This window comes from Stegostoma tigrinum, chromosome 33, assembly GCF_030684315.1.
Source record: "Stegostoma tigrinum isolate sSteTig4 chromosome 33, sSteTig4.hap1, whole genome shotgun sequence".
NCBI classification, from domain to species: Eukaryota; Metazoa; Chordata; class Chondrichthyes; order Orectolobiformes; family Stegostomatidae; genus Stegostoma; species Stegostoma tigrinum.
The window spans coordinates 906274-932566 of NC_081386.1; the positions used below are offsets into that span (position 1 = coordinate 906274).

A 26293-nucleotide genomic window follows, 5' to 3' on the forward strand; every position below is an offset into this window, starting at 1 on the left:
TGATACAAATGTAATTGTGTTTCACAAGAGATCTGAAACTGAGCAGATTTTGAAAGCATCTGATGTCAAGCAACTCTCTCTGATAACCCCAAAGTATTTACAATTCATCTGACAATGACTGGTCACCCTGTCAAAGGTCAACTGTCCACTGGTGTGCATATAAAATACTGCCTAGACAAAAATTCTTTCATCTCAGTCACTTCCATACTAAATTTAAACCGACAAACATTGACCTACGTGACGTAACAAGGTGTAGAGCTGGATGAACACAGTAGGCCAAGCAGCATCAGAGGAGCAGGAAAGCTGACATTTCAGGCCTAGACACTTCTTCCTTTGAGTTCCCTGACTGCGATCGTTGACACGGTTCAATAATGGAGGTCCAGGCTGACAGGTATAAACAGGACTGTCAGGAGTTTCGCTCACTTTAAGAGCTGGCTCTGAGCTAGGTGGGTCATTGCTGTGTACTGGGCATGTGTAAATAAGAGGTGGCTTGGTAAGTTATTTCAGTGGTGATGACAGTGGGATCTAGTCCCAAGTTTGATGGGTGAAATTGCCAGAGAAAAATTCAACCTCATTGCTTCAAATGGCTGCCTGAGTGAAGCTCTTTTTAAAAAAACAATCCTGGGCATTTTTCAAGAAGATCTAGAAACCACCAAAAGGGCCAAGCCACCTTACATTTTGATCAAAAAGCAATTCCATGATTCTACAAGACCTGCCCAATGCCATTTGCCTCAAAACTAGACACAGAAATCAGGGCTGGGAAGTGAAGGAATCATCAAGCCATCAAACCACTAAATCAAAGTTTGTAGAATGGGCAGCACCAGTTGTGCCAATTGTTAAGCCCATTGGGTCAGTTTCGCTTTGTAGGGAGTGCAAACAGTAATATGCTTTTCACAACTGAATAAATACCCAATCTTTCAAATGGAGGACCTACATGCAAAACTGGTGGAGGGGCTGTCTTTCACAAAGTTGGATATGAGCCATGTATATCTGCAATTGCGAATGAAATGAGGATTCCCTTAAGTATGCTATAATTAATACCCAGAAGGGCTTGTACCAATAGACTGAAATTCCATTTTGCGGTATCATCAGCCTGTGCCATTTTCAAGCAGATATAGAACATAAAACAGAACAGGACAGGGCCTTCAGCCCACAATGTTGTGCCATTCTTTTATCCAAAACCTAAGGTCTATGTAAGTGTGGGGATGATGATTAACAAGCTACGAACATATTTTGCAATACACAAACTCCTGGAGGCGTTGGTCACATACTATGGGCCATCATCTATCAACAGGGAATTTGAATATTTCCTAAATTGAATGGCATTCAACATGTAAGGTCTGCTCCATACCATCCACCGTCCAATGGTCTAGCGGAAAGAGAAGTCCAAATTTTGAAGGCAGGCATAAAGAAACAGCTTTACTCAATTTCAAACTGTCTCAGTTCCTGTTTGAATATTGGACTACCCCTCACACAACTACAAGAACAACTCCAGCAGAGTTTCTACTTGGGAGAAAATTCAGCACCAGATTAGAAGTAACTGGAAAAGCTCAGCAGGTCTAGCAGCATACGTGAAGGAAAAATAATGCCAGACAAAAGACTTCCTCTAAGAAAGAGAGGCAGTTCACTTCAGGGGACGAAGTTTGGTATTCAAACCACAGTAATGGCCCTGCATGGGAAGAGGTTTGGTTGTCACAAGATCAGGTCCCAAGATGTACAAAGTTCAGAGCGAGAGATGGTCCTGAACAAGCACGTGGACCACATGAAAGCTGCAACTTTGCAAATAAGGCAGATGAAAAACATTCCTGGCCCCTCAAAATATCCTGCAAGACTGTCAGAATCCCTGGGTTCTCCCCCTCCGCCTAGCTTTGAAGAAGCCTCTGAGGACAAGATGGATATGGCAGATGTCGCAGCATCGACGCCCTCTGCAGTCTAAAGAGGAGGAGAAATTTCTTCCGAGATGCTTCAGGTACAAGAGGCAGGCCACACTCTGGTACATGCCACCAGTATCCAATGCAGAGTCAGAGGAGACCGGATGCATAAACAGCCCAGGGAGAGCTACAGAAGTAAACACTAGGCCTACATCCTAGGACATGGAGAGGGACAGATGTAGTGACAGTCATACAATTGTAGACCTGTACAGCATGGAAACAGACCATTCATTGCAACTCATCCATGCTGACCAGGTATCTTTAAATTAACCTCGTCCTATTTGCCAGCATTTGGCCCATATCCCTCAAAAGCCTTCCTATTCATATATCTATCCAGGTGTTCAATGTTTTAAATGGTGTAATTGTACCTCCCTCCATCACTTCCTCGGGCAGCTCAATCCATATACGCACACGCTCTGCAAGAATAATTTGACCCTTAAAGTCCCTTTTAAATCCTTCCCCTGTCACCTTAAACCTATGCCCGCAATGTTTGGACTCCCCTACCCTGGGGAAAAGATCTTGGTTGTAAACATAAACAGCAGTATCAGGGGTTCTGTTCACTCTAGCAGCCGACTCTGAGGAAACCAGACCAGTGTCAAATACTTATATAGTGTAAATAAAGGGTAGCATGGTGACAGGGTCCTAGCCTTTGTAGAGTTATTTCAGGGGGCACCTCCTGCACACATGGTCAGTGAAGACAATGTTAGGGTCAGTGACTCCTAATTGACAGCACACACATTCCACTTGGCTGCCCTCACCAGACATGATTTAAAGTTCTTTAGATTTCCTTAAACTTCCTTAGCCGGCATTAAACGTCCTTAGTCTTACTAGCTAATTTTGTCCCGAAAACAATTTCACACTTATTAAAATAATTGCATTTAGGGAGGGTCAGAGGAGGTGTTGGGTGTTTTGAAAAGCACTCAGGTAGACAAGTCACAGGACTTGATGGGATCTATCCCGGAATGCTGAGGGAGGCAGGTGAGCAAATTGCTGGGGCCTTGAATGAACTCTTTGCATTTTCTTTAGTCACAGAAGAGATTCCAGAGGACCGGACTGTCCTTTTATTCAAGAAGGGTGATAGGGATAATTGGGTAAATTACAGGGTCATACAGTCTTAATCAGTGACAGCTAAATTTCTGGAGAAGATCCTTGGGGATAGGATTTACTTACATTTGGAAAAGGATGGACTTATTAGTGATAGGCAGCATGTCTTTACGTGGGGAAGGTCATATCTCACAAAAGATTGAAATTTTGGAGAAAGTGACAAAGCTAATTGATGAGAGTAGTGTGGTAGTTTTTGTCAATATGGATTTTAGCAGGCTGATTTAAAAGATGAAGTCATTTGTGATCCACATGAGCTAGTAAGATGGATCCAGAACTAACTCACATATAGAAGACAAGTAGCAGTGAAATGGTGTTTTTTCTTCCTGGAGATCAGCGGTGCTTCACAGAAACCAGTACTGGGACCCCTGTTGTTTCTAATATAGATAAATGATTTGGAGGAAAATGCAGCTGATCAGCCGATCTGATCAGTAGATTTGCAGTTGACACAAAGATAATGAAGATTGCTTGAGGATACAGCAGGATAGTCCGCAGACTTGGGCAGAGAAATGGCCGATGGAATTAATCTGGACAAATGCCAACTGATGCATTTTGGAAGATTTAATGCAGGAGGGAAGTATATAGTAAGTGGCAGAGCTCTAGTTGTGTCAACATCCAAAGGCATCTGGTGTGCAGGTTCACAATTCCCTTAAAATTGGCAACACAAGTGGATAAGACGGTTAAAAAGGATATGGCATTGGTCAGGGCATTAAGTATAAAAGACAAGTCATGTTGCAGCTGTATAGAATATAAGTTAGGTCACATTTTGAATATTGTGTACAGAACTGGTAACCATACTCCCAGATGAATAGAACGTAGAACTGTACAGAATGGGAACAGGCCCTTTGACCCATGATGTTCTGCCAAACATGACACCAAATTAAGTTAATCTCTTCTGCCTATCCTCGGTCCATATCCCTCCATTCCTTGCATATTCATGTGCTTATTTAAAAGTCCTTTAAATGCCCTATCATATCTGCCTCCACCACCACCACTGGCAGTTTGTTGCAGACTCTTACCACTCTATGTAAAAAGACTTGCCCCTCACATCTCCTTTGAACTTGACCCTCTCACCTTAAATGCATGTCCCCCCTAGTATTAGACATTTCAACTCTGAAAAATGACTCTGACTGTCAACTCTACCTATGCAACTCATGATTTTATAGACTTCTATCAAGTCTCCCCTCAGTCTCCGCCACTCCAGAGAAAATAACACCAGTTTTTCCAATCACTCCTTGTAGCTCATACCTTCTAATCCAGGCAGCATCTTAGAAAACCCCTTCTGCACCATCTCCAAAGCCACCACATCCTTCTGGTAATGTGGCAACCAGAATTAAATGCAATACTCTGTGTGTGACCTAATCAAAGTCTTATAAAGTTACATCCTGACTCTTGTGCTCAATTCCTTGACCAATTAAGGCAAGCATGCCATATGCCATCTTTACCTCTGTGGCCATTTTCAGGGAGCAATGGACTTGAACCCCAAGATCCCTTTGTACAAAAATTCTTTTCAGGGTCCTGCCATTAACTGTATAGTTTTCCTTAACATTTGATCTCCCAAAGTGTAGCACTTCACCCTTACCCGGATTAAACTCCATCTGCTACTTCTTCACCAATATCTGCAACAGATCTATATCCCACTGTATCTTTGACAACATTCTGCACCATCCCAATTCCACCAATCTATGTAGCGTCTGCAAACTTACTAACCCAAGCATCTACAATTTCAAAGTCGTTTATATATATCACAAACAGCAAAGGTCAAGGATGCAGTCGGGGAGGGGAGATTTTGAAGCTTGTTGACCACATCCCAACACCAGCCCAGCTCGTCCCGCCTCCCTAACCTGTCCATCCTACTTCCCACCTATCCACTCCTCCCACCTCAAGTCTGACGCACACCTCCTACTCATCCCACTTCGTTCAAAACATCAGCTTTCCTGATCCTCTGATGCTGCTTGGCCTGGTACGTTCATCCAGCTGTACACCTTGTTATCTCAGATTCTCCAGCATCAGCAGTTCCTACTATCTCTGAATTATATCCTGAGATAATGGAAACTGCAGACGCTGGAGAATCCAAGATAACAAAGTATGGAGCTGGAGGAACACAGCAGGCCAGCAGCATCTTAGGAGCACAAAAGCTGACATTTCGAAGGGTCTAGACCCGAAACGTCAGCTTTTGTGCTCCTAAGATGCTGCTTGGCCTACTGTGTTCATCCAGCTCCACACTTTGTTATCTCTGCATTATATCCTGTTGGATTGTTTGTGAGAACAATGGGGGGGGGGGGGGTGTTAAATAGAGTAGCAGGGAGGCAAAAGTGAGGGAAGCTAGGATAGAAATGAATGCAGCTAAAGATGGTTGGGCCATGAGCACTACCCTGAGGAACTCCTGCAGAGATGTCCTGGAGATGAGATGACTGACCTCCAACAATCATGACCATCATCCTATGTGTCAGAGATAATGGGAACTGCAGATGCTGGAGAATTCCAAGATAATAAAATGTGAGGCTGGATGAACACAGCAGGCCAAGCAGCATCTCAGGAGCACAAAAGCTGACGTTTCGGGCCTAGACCCTTCATCAGAGAAGGGGATGGGGAGAGGGAACTGGAATAAATAGGGAGAGAGGGGGAGGCGGACCGAAGATGGAGATCCATCTTCGGTCCGCCTCCCCCTCTCTCCCTATTTATTCCCCTTCCCCTCCCATCTCCCTCTCTGATGAAGGGTCTACGCCCGAAACGTCAGCTTTTGTGCTCCTGAGATGCTGCTTGGCCTGCTGCGTTCATCCAGCCTCCCATTTTATTATCCTATGTGTCAGATATGACTCCAACGACCAGAGAGTTTGTCCCCTGATATCCATTGATTCCAGTTTTGCCATGGCCCCATGATGCCGTACTCAGTTGAATGCAGCCTTGACGTCAAGGGCTGTCATTCTCACCGCACCAGGGGAATTCAGCTCTTTTGTCCACATTTGGACCAAGGCTGTAATGAAGTTAGGAGCCAAGTGTCTCTGGCAGAACCCAAACTGGGCATCAGACATCACATACCTCTTCTCCCAGCTTGTCCCTGCCTCCTAAACCTGTCCTTCCTCCCACCTATCCCCTCCTCCCATCTCAAGCCCCAACCCCATCTCCCACCCTCTTGATCTCTCCGTCCTCCCTACCTCTCCACTTGCACTCACCTTTACTGGCTCCATCCCCACTTCTTTGACCTGTCTGTCTCCTCTCCACCTATTTTTTCCTCTATCCCTCTTCTAGCTGCCTTCCTCTCTCTCTCTCTCTATTTATTTCAGAATCCCCTTCCCCTCCCATTTCTGAAGAAGGGTGTAGACCCAAAACGTCAGCCTTCCTGCTCCTCTGATGCTGCTTGGCCTGCTGTGTTCACCCAGCTCTACACCTTGTTATCGCACAGCAGGTTATTGTTGAGCAGGCGCTGCTTCAAAACACTGTTGATGATGCCTTCCATCACTTTACTACTGGTCAAAAGTAGACAGAGGGGACAGTAATTCAGTTAGGGTGGATTTGTCCTCCTTTATAGGTACAGGACACACTTAGGCAATGCTCCAAATTGTGGCAAAGATTGTGTTGCAGCTGTATTGGAACAACTTGACTCGGGTAGTGGCAAGTTCTGGAGCACAAATCTTCAGTACTATTGCCGGAATATTGTCAGGGCCCATAGCCCTTGCACAATCCAGTGTCTTCAACCATTTCTTGATATTACATGGAGTGAATCAAATTGGTTGAAGACTGGTATCTGTAATGCTCTGGACCACTGGAGGAGGCCAAACTGGATTATCCACTCGACTCTTCTGCCTGAAGATTTTTGCTCATGCTTCAGCTTTATCTTTTGCGCTAACATGCTGAACACTTCCATCATTGAGGATGGGGAGATCTGTGAAGCTTCCTCCTCCATTGAATTAATTGTCCACCAACATTCATGACTGGACATGCCAGGACTGCAGAGCTTAGATCTGATCCTTTCATTGTGGGATCGCTTAGTACTGTCAATCACTCGCTTCTTTCACTGTTTGGCGTGTAAGTAGTCCTGTTTGGTGGTTTCACCTGGTTGACACCTTATCAGAAAAAGTGCTGCTCCTGGCATACTCTCCATTGAACCAGTATCGATCCCCTGGCTTGATACTAGTGGTTGAGTGGGGGATACACCGGGCCATGAGGCTACAGATTGTGCTGGAGTACAGCTCTGCTGCACTTGATGACACACTGCGCCTCATGGATGCCCAGTCTTGAGTGGCTAGATCTGATCGAAGTCTGTCCCATATAGGACAGTGATAGTGCCACACAAGTGTGGAGGTTATTCTCAGTGTGAAGGCGGGACTTCGTCTCCACAAAGACTGGATGATGATCACTCATACTGATACTGTCATAGGCAGATGTATCTGCAGCTAGCAGATCAGGAGGGTGAGGTCAAGTATATGTCTCCCTCTTGTTGGTTCCCTCACCGCCTGCTGCAGATCCAGTCTATTTATGTCCTTTAGGATCCAATCAGCTCAATCTGTAATACTGCCGCCAAACCAGGGAAGGGAGAGGAGAGATGTCAGAGGTAGGTTCTTCACACAGAAATTTGTGGGCATGTGGAATGTGCTGCTGGCAGTGCTAGTGGAGTCAAATACTTTGGAGACTTTTAAACAACTCTTGGTTAGGCACATGGAGGATAGTAAAATGTAGGGTATGCAGGGTAGATTGATCTTAGTAGGATAATAGGTTGGCACAACGTCATGGGCCAAAGAGCCAGTACTGTGCTGTATTGATCTATGTTCTATGATCTATGATACCATGCAGTTAGCATCCATGTGGATTCTCCCTATACCACTGTAAGTTCCTCTCCAGCCCAGAATAGATGTCCCATATCCTGACAGTGGGGGTTGGAATCTTGATCATTACTCTCATTTTTAGCTGCAACCTCGTGAACTAAACATGAGGGAAAGCATGAGGTAAAGGCAGAAGTTATGGAAAATTAAATTCAACTTACATAAATATTTCGAACATATATATCAGAAAGCATCACACAGAGATATACAAAACAATGATGCTGAGCCAAAGTCACACCATCTTAAAGGACAGCTTGACTTCCCGGGAAATAATCACAGCTCACCGTATGTTCCCACCTCCCCCAACAACCACCGCACCCCCCCCCCCCCACACACACACTCTGCCCAGGATAAAAGGTAACTTCCCACCAATGTAGTCAAACTCACTCAAATAGGATGATCTTCCATTTTCAGACTAACTTACTTTGTTTTCACATGACAACTTGGCACCAACATTGACCAGTGTTCGAAGAATCCGGAGATGACCAAACCAGGCGGCGAGAAGCAGAGCGTTCATCCCAAACTATAGAAGCAAACGTACATAACTCAAGTAAATGGGATCATCAAAACTCTGACACATTTACACTGGGATTGATGCATTTACAGATTCACAATGGTCAGAATGAACTCATTTCTTGTCTCATTTCAAAATAGCAGACTTTTTATTCTGTGGCTATTCCCCAGTGTTCAAAAACTCCCCAGCCAGAGAAAACTCTGCCAGCATGTACTCTGACAAGAACTTTCAGAAAGTTGCGTATTTCAGTGAGATTACTGCTCATTCTTCTAAACTGTAGAGTAATAAACCCAATTTACAAAGTCATTCAAAAGCTGACAACACTCTCACACCAGACCAAACCTTTTAAACCTCCCTTGGACTGTGTGCATGTCTTCAAAATTGACATCAAACAGTACTGAAGCACTCCAGAAGTGCTCTTATCAAAGCCCTGCACAATGCCAAAAGCATCCTCATTTTCATATTCCAATAATCTTCTAATCCACACCATGCCATTTGCCTTCCTAATTAGATGCTGCATGGACTCACTGAGCAATGCAGCACAGGAAAGGAACTTCAACCCATCAAGTCCATGTCACCATATCCACACCAATCCCATTTTCCAGCACTGTGCTACGAACGTTAAGACTTTTCCAGTGCTAATCCACATACGTTTTATAGGTTTTGAAGTAACCCACCTCAAATACCCTTCTAGACATTGCATTCCTGATTCCTACCATCTCCCCAGTGAAAATATTTTTTCCCTAAAACCCCTCTAAACCTCCAGCTGTTCACCTTGAAATTATACACCCTCACTATTGACCATTCAACTAACGGAAACAGTTACTTCCTATACATCCTGTTCATGTTCCTCATAATCTTGTACCTCTCAATCAGGTCCCCTCTCAGCAAACTCTGCTCTAAAGAAAACAACCTGACCCTATCCGGCTTTTCGTCATAGCTAAACTACCTCATTCCATGCAACATCCTGCTGAAACTCCTCTGGCCCCTCCACTGCAATCACATCCTTCCTGTGGTAAGGCAGTTAAAGCTGGACTTAATACTCCAACTGTGGCTGAACCAGTTTTGTATAGCTTCAACATAACCTTCCTTTTCTTATAATCTATGCCACAACAGATGAATACAAATATCTCAACTGCCTTTCTAACTACCACATTTACTTTTCATAGAATCTTTTCACAGAATCCCCATAGGGTGGAAACAGGCCATTCAACCCAACAAGTCCACACACTCCCTCCGAACAGCATCCCACTCAGACCCATTCCCCTAGTCTAACCCACCTAACCTAAACATCCCCGAACGTTACGGACAATTTAGCATAGCCAATCCCACCTACCCTGCACATCTTTGGAAGGTGAGAGGAAACCCATGCAGACACTGGGAGAATGTGCAAACAGACAGCCGCTTGAGGCTGGAATCGAACCCAGGTCCCTGGCGCTGAGGTGCAGCAGTGCTAACCACTGAGCCACCGTACCTGCCACCTAGAAAGATCTGGTTCAAGTTCCTCTGAGCTTCCTTGTGTCCTGTCATTCGGTGTCCATTGCCTTGTTTTGTTACTTCTTCCAACATGCATATCTTGTTAGAGGTCAGTCTTCTCAGCTCCAGGGAATTTTTTCAGGTCTTCCTCAGGATAGCATCCTAGTTCCAACTGTCTTCAGATGCTTCATCAATAACCTTGCCCCATCATAATGTCAAAACCCGGGATTTTCCCTGATGATTACACAATGTTCAGCACCATTTGCAACTCTTCAGATACTGAAACAGTCCATTCTCAAGTGCAACAAAGTCTGGACAATATCCAGGCTTGAATTGACAAGTGGCAAGTAACGTTTGAATTATAGAAACCCTACCGTGCAGATAGAGGCCATTTGACCTATCGAGTCTGCACCAACTCTCCAAACAGCATCCCAAACTGAACCACCTTAAGTCTGTCACACTGCATCTAATCCACCTTTTCTGCACATCCCTGAACACTATGGGGCAACTTAGCATGGCCAATCCACATAACCTGCACATCTTTCAACTGAGAGAGGAAACCAGTGCACCCAGTGGAAACCCATGTAGACATGGGGAGAACGAGCAAACTCCACACAGTCCATAATACCATAAGACAGAGGAGCAGAAATCAGGCCATTCGGCATGACCTCATATTTTCTCACGTTGTACTCCATCTCCTAACCTGTCCAAATCTTTTTGCAGCCTCCCCACCTCCTCAATACTACCTGTCCCTCTATCTATCTTTGTATCATCTGCAAACTTAGCCTGAACGCCCACAGTTCCTTTATCTAGGTCATTAATACATAAAATTTAAAGTTATGGTCCCAACACTGACCCTTGTAACACCACTTGTTACCAGCTGCCACCCTGAGAAAGACCCCTTTATCCCCGCGCTCTGCTTTCTGCCAGGCAGCCAATCCTCTATCTATGCTAGCACCTTGCCTCTAACACCATGGACCCTTGTCTTATTCAGCAGCTTCTTTATGGCACCTTATCGAAGGCCTTCTGGAAGTCCAAGTATATAACATCCATTGGCTCTCCTTTGTCTAACATGCTGGTTACTTCCTCAAAGAATTCTAGCAGATTTTTCAGGCATGACTTCCCCATGATGAAACCATGCTGACCTATTCTACTGTACACTTCCAAATATTCTGAAATCTCATCCTTTACAATGGACTCCAAAATCTTACCCAAGACCCAGGCTAGGCTAATCGGCTTGAGATTTTCCACCTTTTGCCTCACCCCCTTTTTAAACAGGGGTGTCACGTTAGCAATTTTCCAGTCCTCCGGGACCCTCCCTGACTCTAGCAATTCCTGAAAGATCACCACTAACGCTTCCACTATCTCTTCAGCTTTCTACTTTAGAACTCTCAGGTGTAGTCCATCATGTCCTTGGACATGGGAAATTTCAGTTGTGAATGTGCACCATGGCTCAGGAGAAATCCTGCATGTGTGGAAAGGGATTTTTGAGTCTTGAGGTTGATAGAATTAACATATTCCATGAAACTTGATTAGTTAATTGATGTCCCTTTACTACATTTTCCCTACATCTGGTGATTCTGCTACTAATGGTTGTGATGCTCCTGACCAATTTATAATGTGCTCTACACTATATTCATGGACACCCGCTGCCTTCCCGCTCACCGCTTCGTCCTCGCCATTGGCAGCGCTGTCTTTGACACCATGTTTAATGGCGGCATGGCCACCAGCTCGGCAGAGATCGAGCTGCCTGAAGTCAAACCCGCCGCCTTCCAAGTGCTGCTCAGGTGAGGACAGCAACTCGAGCCCAGGGCTGCGGCCTACAAATAAATAAATAAATACTTCATAAAAACTGCGATTCTCGCTGACAGCTTGCATCGATGCAAAGAATATTCCTAACGGAGGACTATATTATTTATTATAAACAACATCATTGTTTCTGTGTAAAGATGAAATGACAGCTGAGTGCAGTTTGTTTATTAACAGAATTATTGACTTATAATAGAATTTCGGATAGCTGGAACTCGTAAGCCTGGGAGGGCTGTCCATCTAAGAAAAGGTAAACTCCGCTACCTTGCGGCCATAGCCAATCATGGGAAAGGCTTTGGGAGTAAACCCAGAGGAAAAATCTGGAGCCGGATTCCCTAAGGCAGTCCAATGTTATATCCAACCTTGTTCTGGCAGCTCCTGCGATGACGCCGGTGCCAAGTTGTATCAGCCCCTGCCCTTCTCTTGGACAACACTGGTGGCATGGAGAGGGGAGACGTGCTGCATGGGCAACTGCCGATCTCTCATAAAACCCTGCCCAGGCCTGCGCCCTGGAGAGGACGCTTCAGCGTTGCCTCACCGCGGCGGCAAAACACGGAAAGCAGCAGTCTACCAGTTATAAGCCTTGCTCGACTGGCGTAGAGCAAGGCGCCAGGGGTTGCTTTTGATGGAGAGATAGGCCATCGCACCTCACTGGACAGCTACCGCCCACCTCAAGCTGGGCAGCCCCCAATTAGGTGCTGTCCCATCACAGTCTGCCCGCTCCACTGGGTGCATGGGGCTTAGGGATACAAGTATCCTGAATCGCGGACTGTAAACACTGCACCAAGCAAAACAACAAGGAAACAAGGAAAGAAGCCAGCATTCAGACTTGGATGCTAGAACGTACGGACCACGACAACTGGTCTATCAGACAACCTTCGAGAGATCAGTAACACCTGCAAGACAGCAGTGATTAACAACGAACTGCTACGACTTCAAGTGGACATTGCAGCACTTCAAGAGACAAAGCTCCCAGAATTGAGGACCTTACGTGAGAGAGTCTATACCTTTTTCTGGCAGGGGAAAAGCATAGATGAAACCAGAGAGCATGGTGTCGGCTCTGCCGTGAAGAACTCGCTGTTGAAGATAGTGGAACCCAGCAAGAATGGATCATAGCGGATTCTCTCACTTCGACTGCACACCTTCGATGGGCCTGTCAACCTTATCAGCGCTTATGCCCTAACGCTCTATTCCACGCAAGATGCAAAGGATGTGTTTTACGACTAGCTTTCAAGGGAAAATTCAGGTGATCCCAAATCAGGAACAGTTGCTGCTATTTGGCGACTTCAACGCCAGAGTGGGTGCTGACCACAACTCCTGGCCAGGCTGTCTGGGACTGTATGGGATTGGCTACATGAATGACAATGGACAACAACTGCTCAAGCTTTGCATGCTCCACGAACTATGTGTCACCAACAACTACTTCCAGGCCAAAGCTCAGCACAAAGTTTCATGGCGACATCCCCACTCCAAACACTGGCACCAGCTAGACCTGATCCTCACAACGCAGCCACCTGAAAATAGTGCTCATGACTCAGTCCTCTCAGAGTGCCGACTGTGACACGGATCACTCCCTGGTTTGCTGCAAACTCAGGCTCCAACCAAAGAAGATGCACTACGCCAAGCCTGCAGGCAAGCAGTGTATCAATGCTACTATGACCCAACATTCAGGCAAAGTGGCAGTATTCATCAAGTCACTGCAGGATATCCTCCGTTCAGACCCACCAGAAGGAGCTGCTCAGCAGAGATGGGACTCTCTAAGGGACACTATCTACAGCACTGCGTTGAAGACCTTCAGGAAGAAGCGGAGCAAGACACAAGATTGGTTCAAAGCAAACCCGAATGAGCTCAACGCGACCACTGAGGCAAAACACAAACACCAACCTACCCAGGTAATACTGCAAGCGCTGAGGACAGCAAGAAACAATGCACAGAACACAGCCAGATGCTGTGCAAATGACTACTGGTTACAACTATGCGAAAGCATCCAGTTATCATTTGCCACAGGCAACATACATGGAACGTATGAGGGGATCAAGAAAGCCATCGGTCCAACCCAGAGCAAGAAAGCTCCACTAAAATCCAGCACAGGCGAAATCAAAGACAAAAGCAAGCAGATGGAGAGATGGGTGGAGCATTACTCCAAACTCTGCTCCAGGGAAAACGGCATCTTGGACAACGCGTTAGACACAGCGGAATGCCTACCGCAAGACACGAGAGACTGCAACATTGTCACCCTCTATAAGAACAAAGGGGACAGAAGTGACTGTAACAACTACTGACGAATCTCGCTGCTGAGCATTGTTGGGAAGGTCTTCGTCCACATGGTCCTGAACAGACTACAGACAATCGCCGAAAGGGTATACCCCAAACCCCCCAGTGCGGTTTCAGGTCAGAACGCTCCACAATCGACATGATCTTCTCCCTCCAACAGCTACAAGAGAAATGCCCAGAGCAAAGACAACCACTCTGCATCACTTTCATTGACCTCACAAAGGCATTCGACCTTGTGATCAGAGGCAGCTTGTTCAAAACCCTCACCAGGATTGGTTGTCCTCCGAGACTCCTCAGAATAGTCCAATCATTTCACGTGGATATGAAAGGCTTCATTCAATATGACGGCTCTTCTTTGGAGGCTTTCAACATCTGCAGCGGTGTGAAGCAGGGCTGTGTGCTTGCCCCCAACCTATTCGGCACCTTCTTCGCAGTCATGTTGAAACATGCATTTGGAGCATCAACTAATGGTGTCTACCTCCACATGAGATTGGACAGAAGGCTGTTTAGTCTGTCCCGGCTGAGGGCAAAATCCAAGGTTCGTGAAGTACTCATTACAGACACGTTGTTTGCAGACAATGCAGCATTGGCAGCCCACTCTGAACAGCAACTGCAGCGCCTCATGGACAACCTCTCAAGAGCCTGTCAGGAATTCAGCATGGCCGTTAGCCTGAAAAAGACCTTCGTGCTAGGTCAAGGCGTTGAGCACCCCCCTGACATCACCATCAACAACTACGAGCTGGAGGCAGTCCACGAATTCACACACCTCGGCTCCACCATCAGAGCCTGCCTCTCCCTGGACTCCGAGATCAACAGACAGATCGGACGAGCAGCCTCCACGTTCGCCAGGCTGACTGAGAGAGTCTGGGAGAACAAAAAGCTGACTACGAACACTAAGACTGCAGTCTACACGCATGCATCCTCAGCACACTGCTTTACGGCAGCAAGGCCTAGAGCCTCTACTCCAAACAAGAGCGGTGTCTCAACACTTTCCACCTTCACAGCCTGAGACACAAGTGCACTGACCGAGTCACCAATACTGAAGTTCTCCTGCACCCAGCCTCTTCACCCTACTCCAACAACACTGCCTCCGCTGGTTGGATCACATACATCGTATACCAGACGGGAGGAGCCCGAAAGATGTGCTGCATGGGGAATTGGCCATCGGCAAGACAGCACGAGGACGACCTCATCTTCGTTTCAAAGGTGCCTGCAAAAGGGACATGAAGTTAATGGACCTGGACGTCGAGAGATGGGAAGAGAGATCGGAAGATGGCAAATGATCGCTCACGCTCGAGACGGGAACTACGCAGTGGGCTGGAGCGAGGAGAGGAGAAACTGAGGTTTGCTGCTGAGGAAAAGCGCGACGGAAAGACAGCAACACGGCAACACTGGAGGAGAGCGTCTTCAAATGCAGTCGCTGCAACCGAGACTGTCACTCCCATGTGGGCCTGTAGAACCACAACAGACACTGCGCTGTCATCAGCAGCTGAATCAAAACTCTCCAGGCACGGATCCATGGTCTCTCAAGACTGACGGATGCCACACACATAGTCCTCCTGGTCCAGGTGATTTTTCCATCTTTTAGGCCAATCAGTTTTACTAGAACCTTTTCCTTGTGGATGGCCACCATTCTCAGTTCTGCTTCCTGATTCTCTTGAATTTTTGGGATATTACTCATGTCTTCCACTGTGAGGACTGACACAAAGTAATTATTCAGTTCCTCAGCCATTTCCTTGTTCCCCACTATTATCCCTCTACCGTCATTTTCCAGTGGTCAATGTCCACTTTTGCCTCTCTTTTGCTCTTTATATATCTAAAGAAATTCTTACAGTCTTCATTTATATTATGGGGTAGCTTACCCTCATATTTAATCTTCTCCCTCCTTAATTCTTTTTTGTTGCCCTCTGTGTATCTTTGTAAGCTTCCCAGTCCTCTAGTTTCCCACTGCCTTTCACCAAGTTCTTTGCTTTCTCTTTTGTTTTTATGCTATCCCAGACTTCCTTGGTCAGCCATGGTTGCCTCATCCTCCCTGTATCATGCTTCTTTTTCCTAGGAATAAATTTTTGCTGCCTCGCCTGAATTACTCCCAGAAACTCCTGCCATCGCTGTTCCACTGACTTTCCTGCTCAGCTCCTCTTCCAGTCAATTCTACCCAGCTTCTCCCTCATACCTCTGTCGTCACCTTTATTTAGCTCTCATACCATTATCTCTGATTCTATCTTCTCCCTCTCAAATTGCAGAGTAAATTCTATCATCTTATGATCGCTGCCTCCTAAGGGTTCCTTTATCTTAAACTTCCTTATCAAGTCAGCCTCATTTCACCATATCCAGAATTGCCTGTTCCCTTGTGGGCTCCGCCACAAGCTGCTCCAAAAAGCCATCTCGTAGACATTCCACGAACTCCTTTTCTTACAATCCACTACCAATATGATTTTCCCAGTCCACCTGCATATTGAAACCCCCATGAACACTGTGACTTTGCCTTTCTTACACACCTTTTCTATCTCGTGTATCCTGCGCCTCAACTTCTGACGACTGTTTGGAGGCCTGTACACAACCCCAATTATGTTTTTCCACCTTTGCGGTTCCTTAATTCTACCCACACAGATTCTACACCATCTGACCCTAATTTGTTTCTTCCTATCAATTTAACTTTATTTCTCATTAACAAAGCAACCCCAGACCCTCGGCCCACCTGCCTACCTTTTTGATAGGATGTATATCCTTAGATATTCAGTTCCCAATCCTGATCCTCTTGCACCCACAACTCCGTGATGCCTACCATGTCATACCTGCCAGTTTAGATCTGCGCCACAAGCTCATTTACCTTATTCCTTTTACTGTGTCCATTCAGATAGAACACTTCAGTCCTGTAGTAACCCTCCCTCTTCTCATTTTCATTCGTTTTTCCAGTGCTTGATTGCTAGCCTTTTCCAAACACTCTGTCCTATTGTGTCTGTGCTGGAGACCTTAATAACCTCTCCTGAATTCTTCCTCCCGATCATTTCTTTCATACGTTTCCACTTATTTGAATCCACCATTACTGACGTTAACCTGCTGCTTTGTTCCCACCAGGGAAAGTTTCACCATTCCCTTACGCCCCATTTTCTAGTTTAAAGTCCTGTTGACCAGCCTATTTACCCTCTTCGCTCAAACACTGGTCCCAGCTCGATTCACATGGAGACCGTCCCAATGGTACAGATCCCTCCTGTTCCAACACTGATGCCAGTGCCCTATGAAAAGGAACCCCTCTGTCCCACACCACTTTTTAAGCCACGTGTTTACTTCCCTTATCCTGATGTCCCTATGCCAATTAGCGCATCACTTGGGTAGTAATCTGGAGATTATAACCCTTGAGGACCTGTTCTTAATTTGGTTCCTAGCTCCCGATAATCCCTGATCAGGTCCTTTTTCCTAGTCTTACCTGTGTTGTTTGTTCTGGTGTGGACCACAACAACTGGATCCTGCCCATCCTGCTCTAATATCCTTTCAAGCCGGTCAGCAATATCCCTTGCCCTGGCACCGGGCAGGCAACACACCATGTGAGGCTCTCGATCCTGCTTACAAAGGATACTATCTATCCCCCTAATTATAGAATCCCCTACAACTACCACCTGTCTTTTTGCTCCCCCATCTGTAATGGTCTCCTGTGCCACGTTGCAGGGGTCAGTTGGCTCATCCTCCCTACAGCCCTTTTCCTCATCCACACAGGCAGCAAGGTCTGTTGGGCAAGGTCAAGAACAGCGCCTCTGTTCCTGACTACAGAATCCCTCTACCTGCCTTGTTTACAGTCACACCCTGCTGCCCCTGACCACTGATCAAATCTGAATTACTCAATCTACCAGGTGTGACTGCCTCCTGAAACAAATCATCCAGGTACTTCTCCCCCTTCTGTATGTGCCAGTGTTTGAAACTCCGATTCCAGCTCATCTACTCCGAGCCAAAGCTCCTCGAGCAACCAGCACTTGCTGCAGATGTGGTCACTGAAGTTCGCAATGGGATCATAAGACCATAAGACATAGGAGTGGAAGTAAGGCTGTTCGGCCCATCAAATCCACTCCGCCATTTAAATCATGGGTGATGGGCATTTCAACTCCACTTCCCTGCACTCTCCCCATAGCCCTTGATTCCTTCTGAGATCAAGAATTTGTCGATCTCTGTCTTGAAGGCATCCAACGTCCCGGCCTCCACTGCACTCCGTGGCAATGAATTCCATAAGCCCACCACTCTCTGGCTGAAGAAATGTCGTCTCATTTCAGTTTTAGATTTACCCCCTCTAATTTTAAGGCTGTGCCCACGGGTCCTAGTCTCCCCGCCTAACGGAAACAACTTCCTAGCATCCACCCCTTCTAAACCATACATTATCTTGTAAGTTTCTATTAGATCTTCCCTCAACCTTCTAACTTCTAAACTCTAATGAGTACAATCGCAGGATCCTTAGCCGTTCATCATACTCCAACATTGAACCCTGCGGGACACCATTCGTCACCGGTTGCCATTCCGAAAAAGAGCCTTTTATCCCAACTCTCTGCCTTCTGTCAGACAGCCAATCCTCAATCCAAGCCAGTAGCTCACCTCGAACACCATGGGCCCTCACCTTGCTCAGCAGCCTCCCGTGAGGCACTGTATCAAAGGCCTTTTGGAAGTCTAGATAGATAACATGTACTGGGTTTCCCTGGTCTAACATACTTGCTACCTCTTCAAAGAATTCTAACAGGTTTGTCAGGCACGACCTCCCCTTACTAAATCCATGCTGACTTGTTCTAATCTGACCCTGCACTTCCAGGAATTTAGAAATCTCATCCTTGACAATGGATTCTAGAATTTTACCAACTACTGAGGTTAGGCTAATTGGCCTATAATTTTCCATCTTTTGCTTTGATCCTTTCTTAAACAAGGGGGTTACAACAGGAATTTTCCAATCATCTGAGACTTGCCCTGACTCCAGTGACTTTTGGAAGATCACGACCAAAGCCTCCGCTATTTCCTCAGCCACCTCCCTCAGAACTCTAGAATGTAGCCTATCGGGGCCAAGAAATTTATCAATTTTTAGACCTTTTAGCTTTTCTAGCACTTTCTCTTTTGTAATGCCTACCATACTCAACTCTGCCCCCAGCTCTCCCTAATTGTTGGCATACTACTCATGTCTTCCACTGTGAAGACTGACACAAAGTACTTATTAAGTTCTTCAGCGATTTCCTTATCTCCCATCACTAGCCTTCCAGCATCAATTTGGAGCGGCCCAATATCTACTTTTGCCTCTCGTTTGTTTCTTATGTATTGAAAAAAGCTTTTACTATCATTTCTAATAGTACCAGCTAGCCTACCTTTATATTTGATCCTCTCCTTCCTTATTATTCTCTTTGTTATCCTCTGTTTGTTTTTGTAGCCTTCCCAATCTTCTGATTTCCCAGTGCTCTTGGCCACTTTATAGTCTGTCTCTTTTTCCTTGATATATTTCCTGACTTCCTTTGCCAGCCATGGCTGTCTAATCCCACCCCGGATAATCTTTCTTTTCTTTGAGATGAACCTCTGTACCGTGTCCTCAATTACACCCAGAAACTCCTGCCATTGTTGGTCTACTGTCTTCCCCGCTAGGCTCTGCTTCCAGTCGATTTTTGTCAATTCCTCTCTCATGCCCCTGTAATTACCTTTATTTAACTGTAACACCATTACATCCAATTTTGCCTTCTCTCTTTCAAACTGCAGACTGAACTCTACCATATTATGATCACTGCCTCCTAAGTGTTCCCTTACTTTAAGGTCTTTTATAAAGTCTGGCTCATTACATAGCACTGGATCAGCCAGCTCCCACATCATACAGCGACAACAAAATATCTGTCTAGCCATTTCTACTTAGTTAATTACTTTATTAATTTGTATAATTGATTACAATGCATTAATTAAATTTGTTGATACTTTCCTCCCTGCAACAGCTTCCTGCCTAAAAAGAGGAAAAAATTTCCCTCTCCTCTAGATTGCCAAAAGAATAAAGAAAAAAAGAAAAAAAAACTTACCTTACCTTACCAGCCCTCCACACAGTGTTTTTGTTTGGTTAGAAGAGGAGGATGGATGGGAGACACTACATGTGTAGTTTTCAGGTTTAGACAATGCCCGAATATAACAGTTCATTTCCCAGCTCCCACTCTCACCACTGCCGCCGCTCGAATCAAGAAGGCCGCTGACTCACGAGGTAAGTTTTTTATAAGGAAAACGTTACCTTCCCAGCTTGCGCTATCACCACTCCCGCTGTTCGAATCAGTTACCCAAGGCTGAATTTGAACCGGGGTCCCTGGTGCTCTGAGGCAGCTATGTTAACCACTATGCCACAGTGTGAATGTGCTTCCCATACAAATGTCAGGCAATGACCATGTCCCGTAAAGACAATCTAACCACTGACCCTTGACATTCAATAAGTCACCCAGTAACAACATCCTGTGGTTACTCCACTGGACTCGCCAAATAAATACAATGGCACTAACAGCAGGTCACAGACTAGTTATACTGTGGTAGTTTTCTCCTCCTGGCTTCCCAAAACCTTTCACCATCTACAAGGCACAATTCAGGAGTGTAATAGAATGTTCCCTACTTGCCTGGATGAATGCAGCTCCAACAAAACTCAAGTTGCTTGACACTATCCGGGACAAAGCAGCCTGCCTAACTGGCACCACATGCCAAAGAAGTGACACTCAGTAGCAAGTGTATGAACTATCTACAAGGTCCAATGCAGAAATATGCCAAAGATCCTTAGATAACACCTTCTAAACTCATGACCACTTCCACCAAGAAGGATAAGGGCAGCAGATAGTTGGGAACACCACCAGCTGCAAGATCCCCTCCTAAGATCTTGAGCGACTCAACATCCTGACTTCTCATGAGCATAGCGTGCAGCCACAGCAGGATCATAGAATTTCCTACAGTGCGGAAGCAGATTATTTGGACCAGCAAGTCCGCACTGACAATCTGAACAGCATCCCGCCCAGACCCACCCCTCACCTACCATATACCTGCATTTCCCATGGCTAATCTACTTAGCCTGCATATTTCTGGACACTATGGAAATTGGAAATATATTCCTTCACTGTTACTGGGTCAAAAATCCTGGAATTCACTCCCTAAAGGGATCATTGGTCTACCTACTGCATGCAGTCTACAGCAGTTCAAAGCGGCAGCTCACCACCATCTTCTCGAGGGCAACATGGGCAATAAATGCTGGATAGCCAGCAATGCCTATGTTTCATTAGTGAATTTTAAAAAAATTTCCTCTTCAGGATTAAATTCCATCTGCTGCTGAAATGCTTATCTGACTATATCTTCCTGCAAACTAAGACTTTCCTCTTTAGTATTAATCACACAGCCGCCCTTGTGTCATCCACAAGCTTACTTATCATCCAATTCCAATCCTTGAATCACTCCTGCCCCCAATTTTCCGACATTGTTTATATATATCACAAACAATAAGAGATCCCTGCAGTATGCCACTAGATGGCAGCCTCCAGTCAGACAAACAGCCTTCTCCTACTCAGAATAGTAAGAGGTGCAGATGCTGTAGTCAAAGAAAACATAGTGTGGAGCTGGAGGAGCACAGCAGACCAGGCAGCCTTAACCAGGGTCCCGACCCGAAACGTCAACTTTCCTGCTCCTCTAATGGTGCCTGGCCTGCTGTGCTCCTCCAGTTCCACACTGTGTTATCAGCCTTCTACTACTACCTTCTGTCTCCTGCCACGAGGCCAATGTTGGATTCAACTTGCCAGGTTACTTTGAGAATTCCATGTGATTTTATCTTCTTTAGCAGAGTCAAAAAGGAATCTCATCAAACTGTACTACTCTGATATAGATCCTTGGTCACCTCCTGTAAAAATTCCACCAGACTTTTTAAGCATGATCTCCTCTGACATACTGATTACAAAACAGACATACAAAAGACAGGAGTAGGAGTAAGCCTTTTGACCCTTCAGCCTGCTTGATGATCAAGCTCAATACCATAATCCTGCCCTGCCCCCAAAGAGCCTGTACTGCACTGTGCTGTGCTATGTTCTAGGAAACAGCTGAACATGGTTGGGCCGAGGACACTACCCTGAGGAACACCTACAAAGATGTCCCGAAGCTGAGATGATTGACCCCCAACAACTATGACCATCTTTCTGTCTGTCAGGTATGGCTCTAACTCCTAGAGAGTTTGCCCATTGATTCCCAATGATTCCAGCTTTGCTAGGGCTCCTTGATGCCACTGTTGGTCGAATGTAGCCTTGGTGTCAAGGGTTGTTACTCTCATTTCACCTCTGGAATTCAGCCCTTTTGGACCAAGGCTGTAATGAGGTCAGGAGCTGAGTGGCCCTGGCACAACCCAAACTGGGCATCACTCAGCAGGTTATTGTTGAGCAGGTGCTGCTTCATAGAACTGCTGATGATACTTTCCATCACTTTACTGATGGTCGACAGTAGATTGATGTTAATTTCCAGATTTCATTTGTCCTACATTTTATGTACAGCACATACTTCAGCAATTTTCCACATATAGACGCTGGTGTTGTCACTGATATTGAACAGCTTGGCTCAGGGAGACGCAAGTTCTGGAGCTCAAGTTTTCAGTACTATTGCCAAAATGTTGTCAGGGCATGTAGCCTTGTGGCCTCACAATGCCCTGTATAATTGCAGCAAGACATCCTTGTTCCTGTCCTCAAATACTTTGGCTGGGAAGACCAAAGTGCAGTTCAGCTTCTTTACAGCCTGCCGCATCTGTGCACTTTGAGCAACTGGTGCATGACAATACTCAGGTCTCATTGAACATTACCCTCTCTCAATTTATAGCCTTTCAAATAATAATCTCCCTTTGAGTTTTTGCTACCAAAGTGGGTAACCTAACTTTTATTCACATAATTCTGCATGAACCATGCATTTGCCTGTTTAAGACAGTCTGTCCAAATCACACTGCAATATCTCTGCATCCTCCTCACAGCTCACCCTCCCGCCCAGTTTTGTGTAATCTGAAAATTGAGACATTAGACTTAGCTCTCTAATCTAAATCATTAACATATATTGTGAACAGCTGAGGCCCAGTACAAATTCCTGCAGCATCCCACTACTCGCTGCCTGCCAATTCTGGGTTGCTCACCAATTTTCTACCCATCTCAATACACTATCCCCAAATCTATGAGCTTTAATTTTATACATTAATGTCTTATGTAGAGCTTTGTTAAAAACCTTCCAAAAGTCCAAATAGACCACAACCAGTGGCTCGCCAATCAACTTGAAGAATTCTAGTAGATTTGTCAAGGATGATTTCCCTCTTGTAAATCCATAATAACTGTGTCTGATTCTGCCATTGCTTTCTAAGTGCTCCGCTAATGGACTCTAGCATCTTATCCACTGCTGATGACAGACTCACTGGTCTTTAATTCCATGTCTACCTGTTCTTAAACAGTGGATTTATTAATGAAACTGATTAGTAGCCAATCATTAGGAACTGTTTAAGAGTCCAAAGAATCTTGGAGGATGACCACCAATGCATCCACTATACACACAGCCATGTCCTTAAGTATTCTGGGATGTAAATTAACAGAATCTGGGGATTTATTAGGCTTCAATCCCATGAATTTCTCCAACACCATTTTTCTACTAATATCGATTTCCTTCAGTTCTTCACTCTCGATAAATCCTGTGCAGCCCATCACTTCTGGGATGTTGTTCGTATCCCACTTTGTGAAGACAGAAGTGAAGTATGAATTTAGTCAGTCAGCCATCTCTTTGTTTTCAATTATGAATTCACCCGTTTCCAATTGCACAGAACCTACATTAGCTTTCACCAACCTTTTTCTCTTTACACACCTATGGAAAACTTTAATTCAGTTAACTTCTATAGTACCTGATCAAAACTTGCCACTCCAAATGGAAATTAGTTTGTTCCAATTGTTTCCTTATCACTCAATAGAGACTCTCTGGTCTATAATTCCTCGGTTTATTTCAACTACCATACTTAAAAAATTGAACCACCTTAGCTATTCTCTAGTCCTCTACAACCTCCACTGCAGTTAGAAATAATTTTAAAATTTGGGTCAGGACTCTGGTGATTTCCTCTCTCATCACCCACTGCAGCCTGTAGGATACAACTCATCCAGACCTGCGGGTTTATCCACTTTTAAATCTGCCAAGACCTCCAACGCCACCTCATTCTCATTACCAATCTGATCAAGAACCTCACAGCCCATTTCCCTGAACTGTGTACGTACATCCTCCATTTACTGAGTTAAGACAGACGTGAAGGACTGGTTTAATACTCTAACAAAATCCTCTTGCTCCACACAGATTTTCCCCTTGTTCCGTTATGGGTCCAACTCTTTCCCTAGTTATTCCCTTCCCCTTGATTCTCCCCAATCGTGTCCACCAGTAGTTTTTCATGCCCCTCTTTGCTCTCTTAATTGCTTTCTTGAATTCCCCCCCTGAGCATTCCATAGTCCACTAGAACACAGAATAGTACAGCAAGGAATGGGCTCTTCAGCCCACGATGTTGTACCGAACATGGTGTTAAATGAAATTTTCTGTTTGCCCTTGGTCCACATCCTTCCATTCCTTGCATATTCATGTGCTTACCTAAAAGCCCCTTAAACACCCCTGTCATATCTGCCTCCTCTACCACCCCTGGCAGCAGGCTGCAGACACCTATCATTCTGTGTAAAAAAACTTGCCCCTCACATGACCTTTGAACTTGCCTGCTCTCACCCTAAATGCATGCCTCCCAGTATTAGACATTTCAATGCTGCAAACAAGATTCTAACCGTCACACTATCTATGCCCCTCATAATTTTATAGACTTCTGTCAAGTGTCTTGAATTAAATGCCATGCTCTAAATGTAGCCTAACTGAAGTCTGATAAAGCTGCAACATGACATCCTGATGTTTGATGTTTGACCAAAAAAGGCAAGCACACCACATGCTTCCTTTACCACCTTACCTACTGGTGTGTCCACTTTCAGGGAGCTATGTACTTGAACCTCAAGATTCTTCTGTACAGCAATGCTGTTCAGAGTCCTGACAATTTCTCCCTTTGTACTTGTAATGCACCTCTCTTTTCCTTTTCATCCAATTCTGAATATTCCTTGACATCCAGGTTCCTCTTGGTGTTTTGTTCCTACTTTCCAACAAAAAGAGAAAGTGTTGGGCTTGCACTCTCCCCAGTTCCCTTTTGAATTCCTCCCACTGTTCTACTGTAGATTTACCCTCAAGTAGCTGTTCCAGGTCTGCTTTTGATCAGATCCTGCCTTATTTAAATAAAATCTGCGTTCACTCAATCTGAAATTTGTATTTTGATGACATCTATTTCCTTCTTTATAACAAGCTTAAATCGTAGAGTGTGCAGTCACTACCACTAAAGTGCACACCCACTGTTAGTTTTTCCACCTGTCCAGCTTCATACACCAAAACTAGGTCCTGAGCTGTTTCTTGTTGGACCTTCTCCATGTTGACATAAAACATGCTCCTTAATAAATTTCAACCATACCACTCTAAACCCCTTTATATTATGACTATTCCAATTACTACTGGAAAGTTGAAATCCCTAATATAATTACCCCATTATGATATTTACACACCTAAGTGAGTTGTCTACATATCTGCTCCTCTATTGCCTGCTGATAATTTGGAGCCTTTAATACACTTCCAGCAATGCTACCCTCTTTTTACTCCTAAGCTCATTTGAAGATCTTTCCAAGATATCATCCCTACCTTACTGCAGTGGCTGACTCCTTAATCAATAATGCAATACCACCTTTTTCTTTACACCCTGTTCTATCTCACCTGAAGATCCTATAATCACAGAATGCCGAGTTGTCAGTCCTGCCGCTCCTGCAACCACATCAATATCACAATTCAATGTGTCAATTCAACCTTGACTCAACGGCACAACATCGTGGGCCGAAGGGCCTGCACTGTGCTGTACTTTTCTATGTTCAACCTTGAATATGCCGAGCATTGAAGTAGAGCCCATCTACCCTTGCCTTGCTCTCTTGAAATTCAACATGACTGAACTTCCTCTGCCTTGCTTCATTTACAAGTGCACTGCATCCACTACCCCTGTAAAACTAGTTTAAACTCCTCTCAACTGCGTTAATAAACCTTCCTGCAAGGATATTGCTTCCATTTTGGCTCAATGCAGATTACCCGACTTGTAGAGGTTCCACCTTCCCCAGAAACAGTGTCAGTGATCCAGGAATCTAAAACACTCTCTCCAGCGCCAACTCTTGAGCCAATATTCATCTACCCTATTCCCCTATTTCTGTTCTTGCTAGCACATGGCACCAGGAGTAATCAAGGGATTACAACCTTTGAGGTGCTGTTTTTTTAAATCGACTGTCGGCTCCCTGAAT

General features: G+C 45.1%; 1 protein-coding gene across 2 annotated transcripts in view; it reads right to left on the reverse strand.

The window, feature by feature from the left end:
• Positions 1-26293, reverse strand: part of ankdd1a (ankyrin repeat and death domain containing 1A) — a 189664-nt gene that overhangs the window by 128849 nt on the left and 34522 nt on the right. For both annotated transcript variants that reach the window (XM_059639229.1, XM_048563010.2), the window contains exon 4: positions 8280-8378. In XM_059639229.1, the coding sequence (XP_059495212.1) occupies positions 8280-8378 (99 nt within the window). The remainder of the gene's footprint in view (positions 1-8279; positions 8379-26293) is intronic.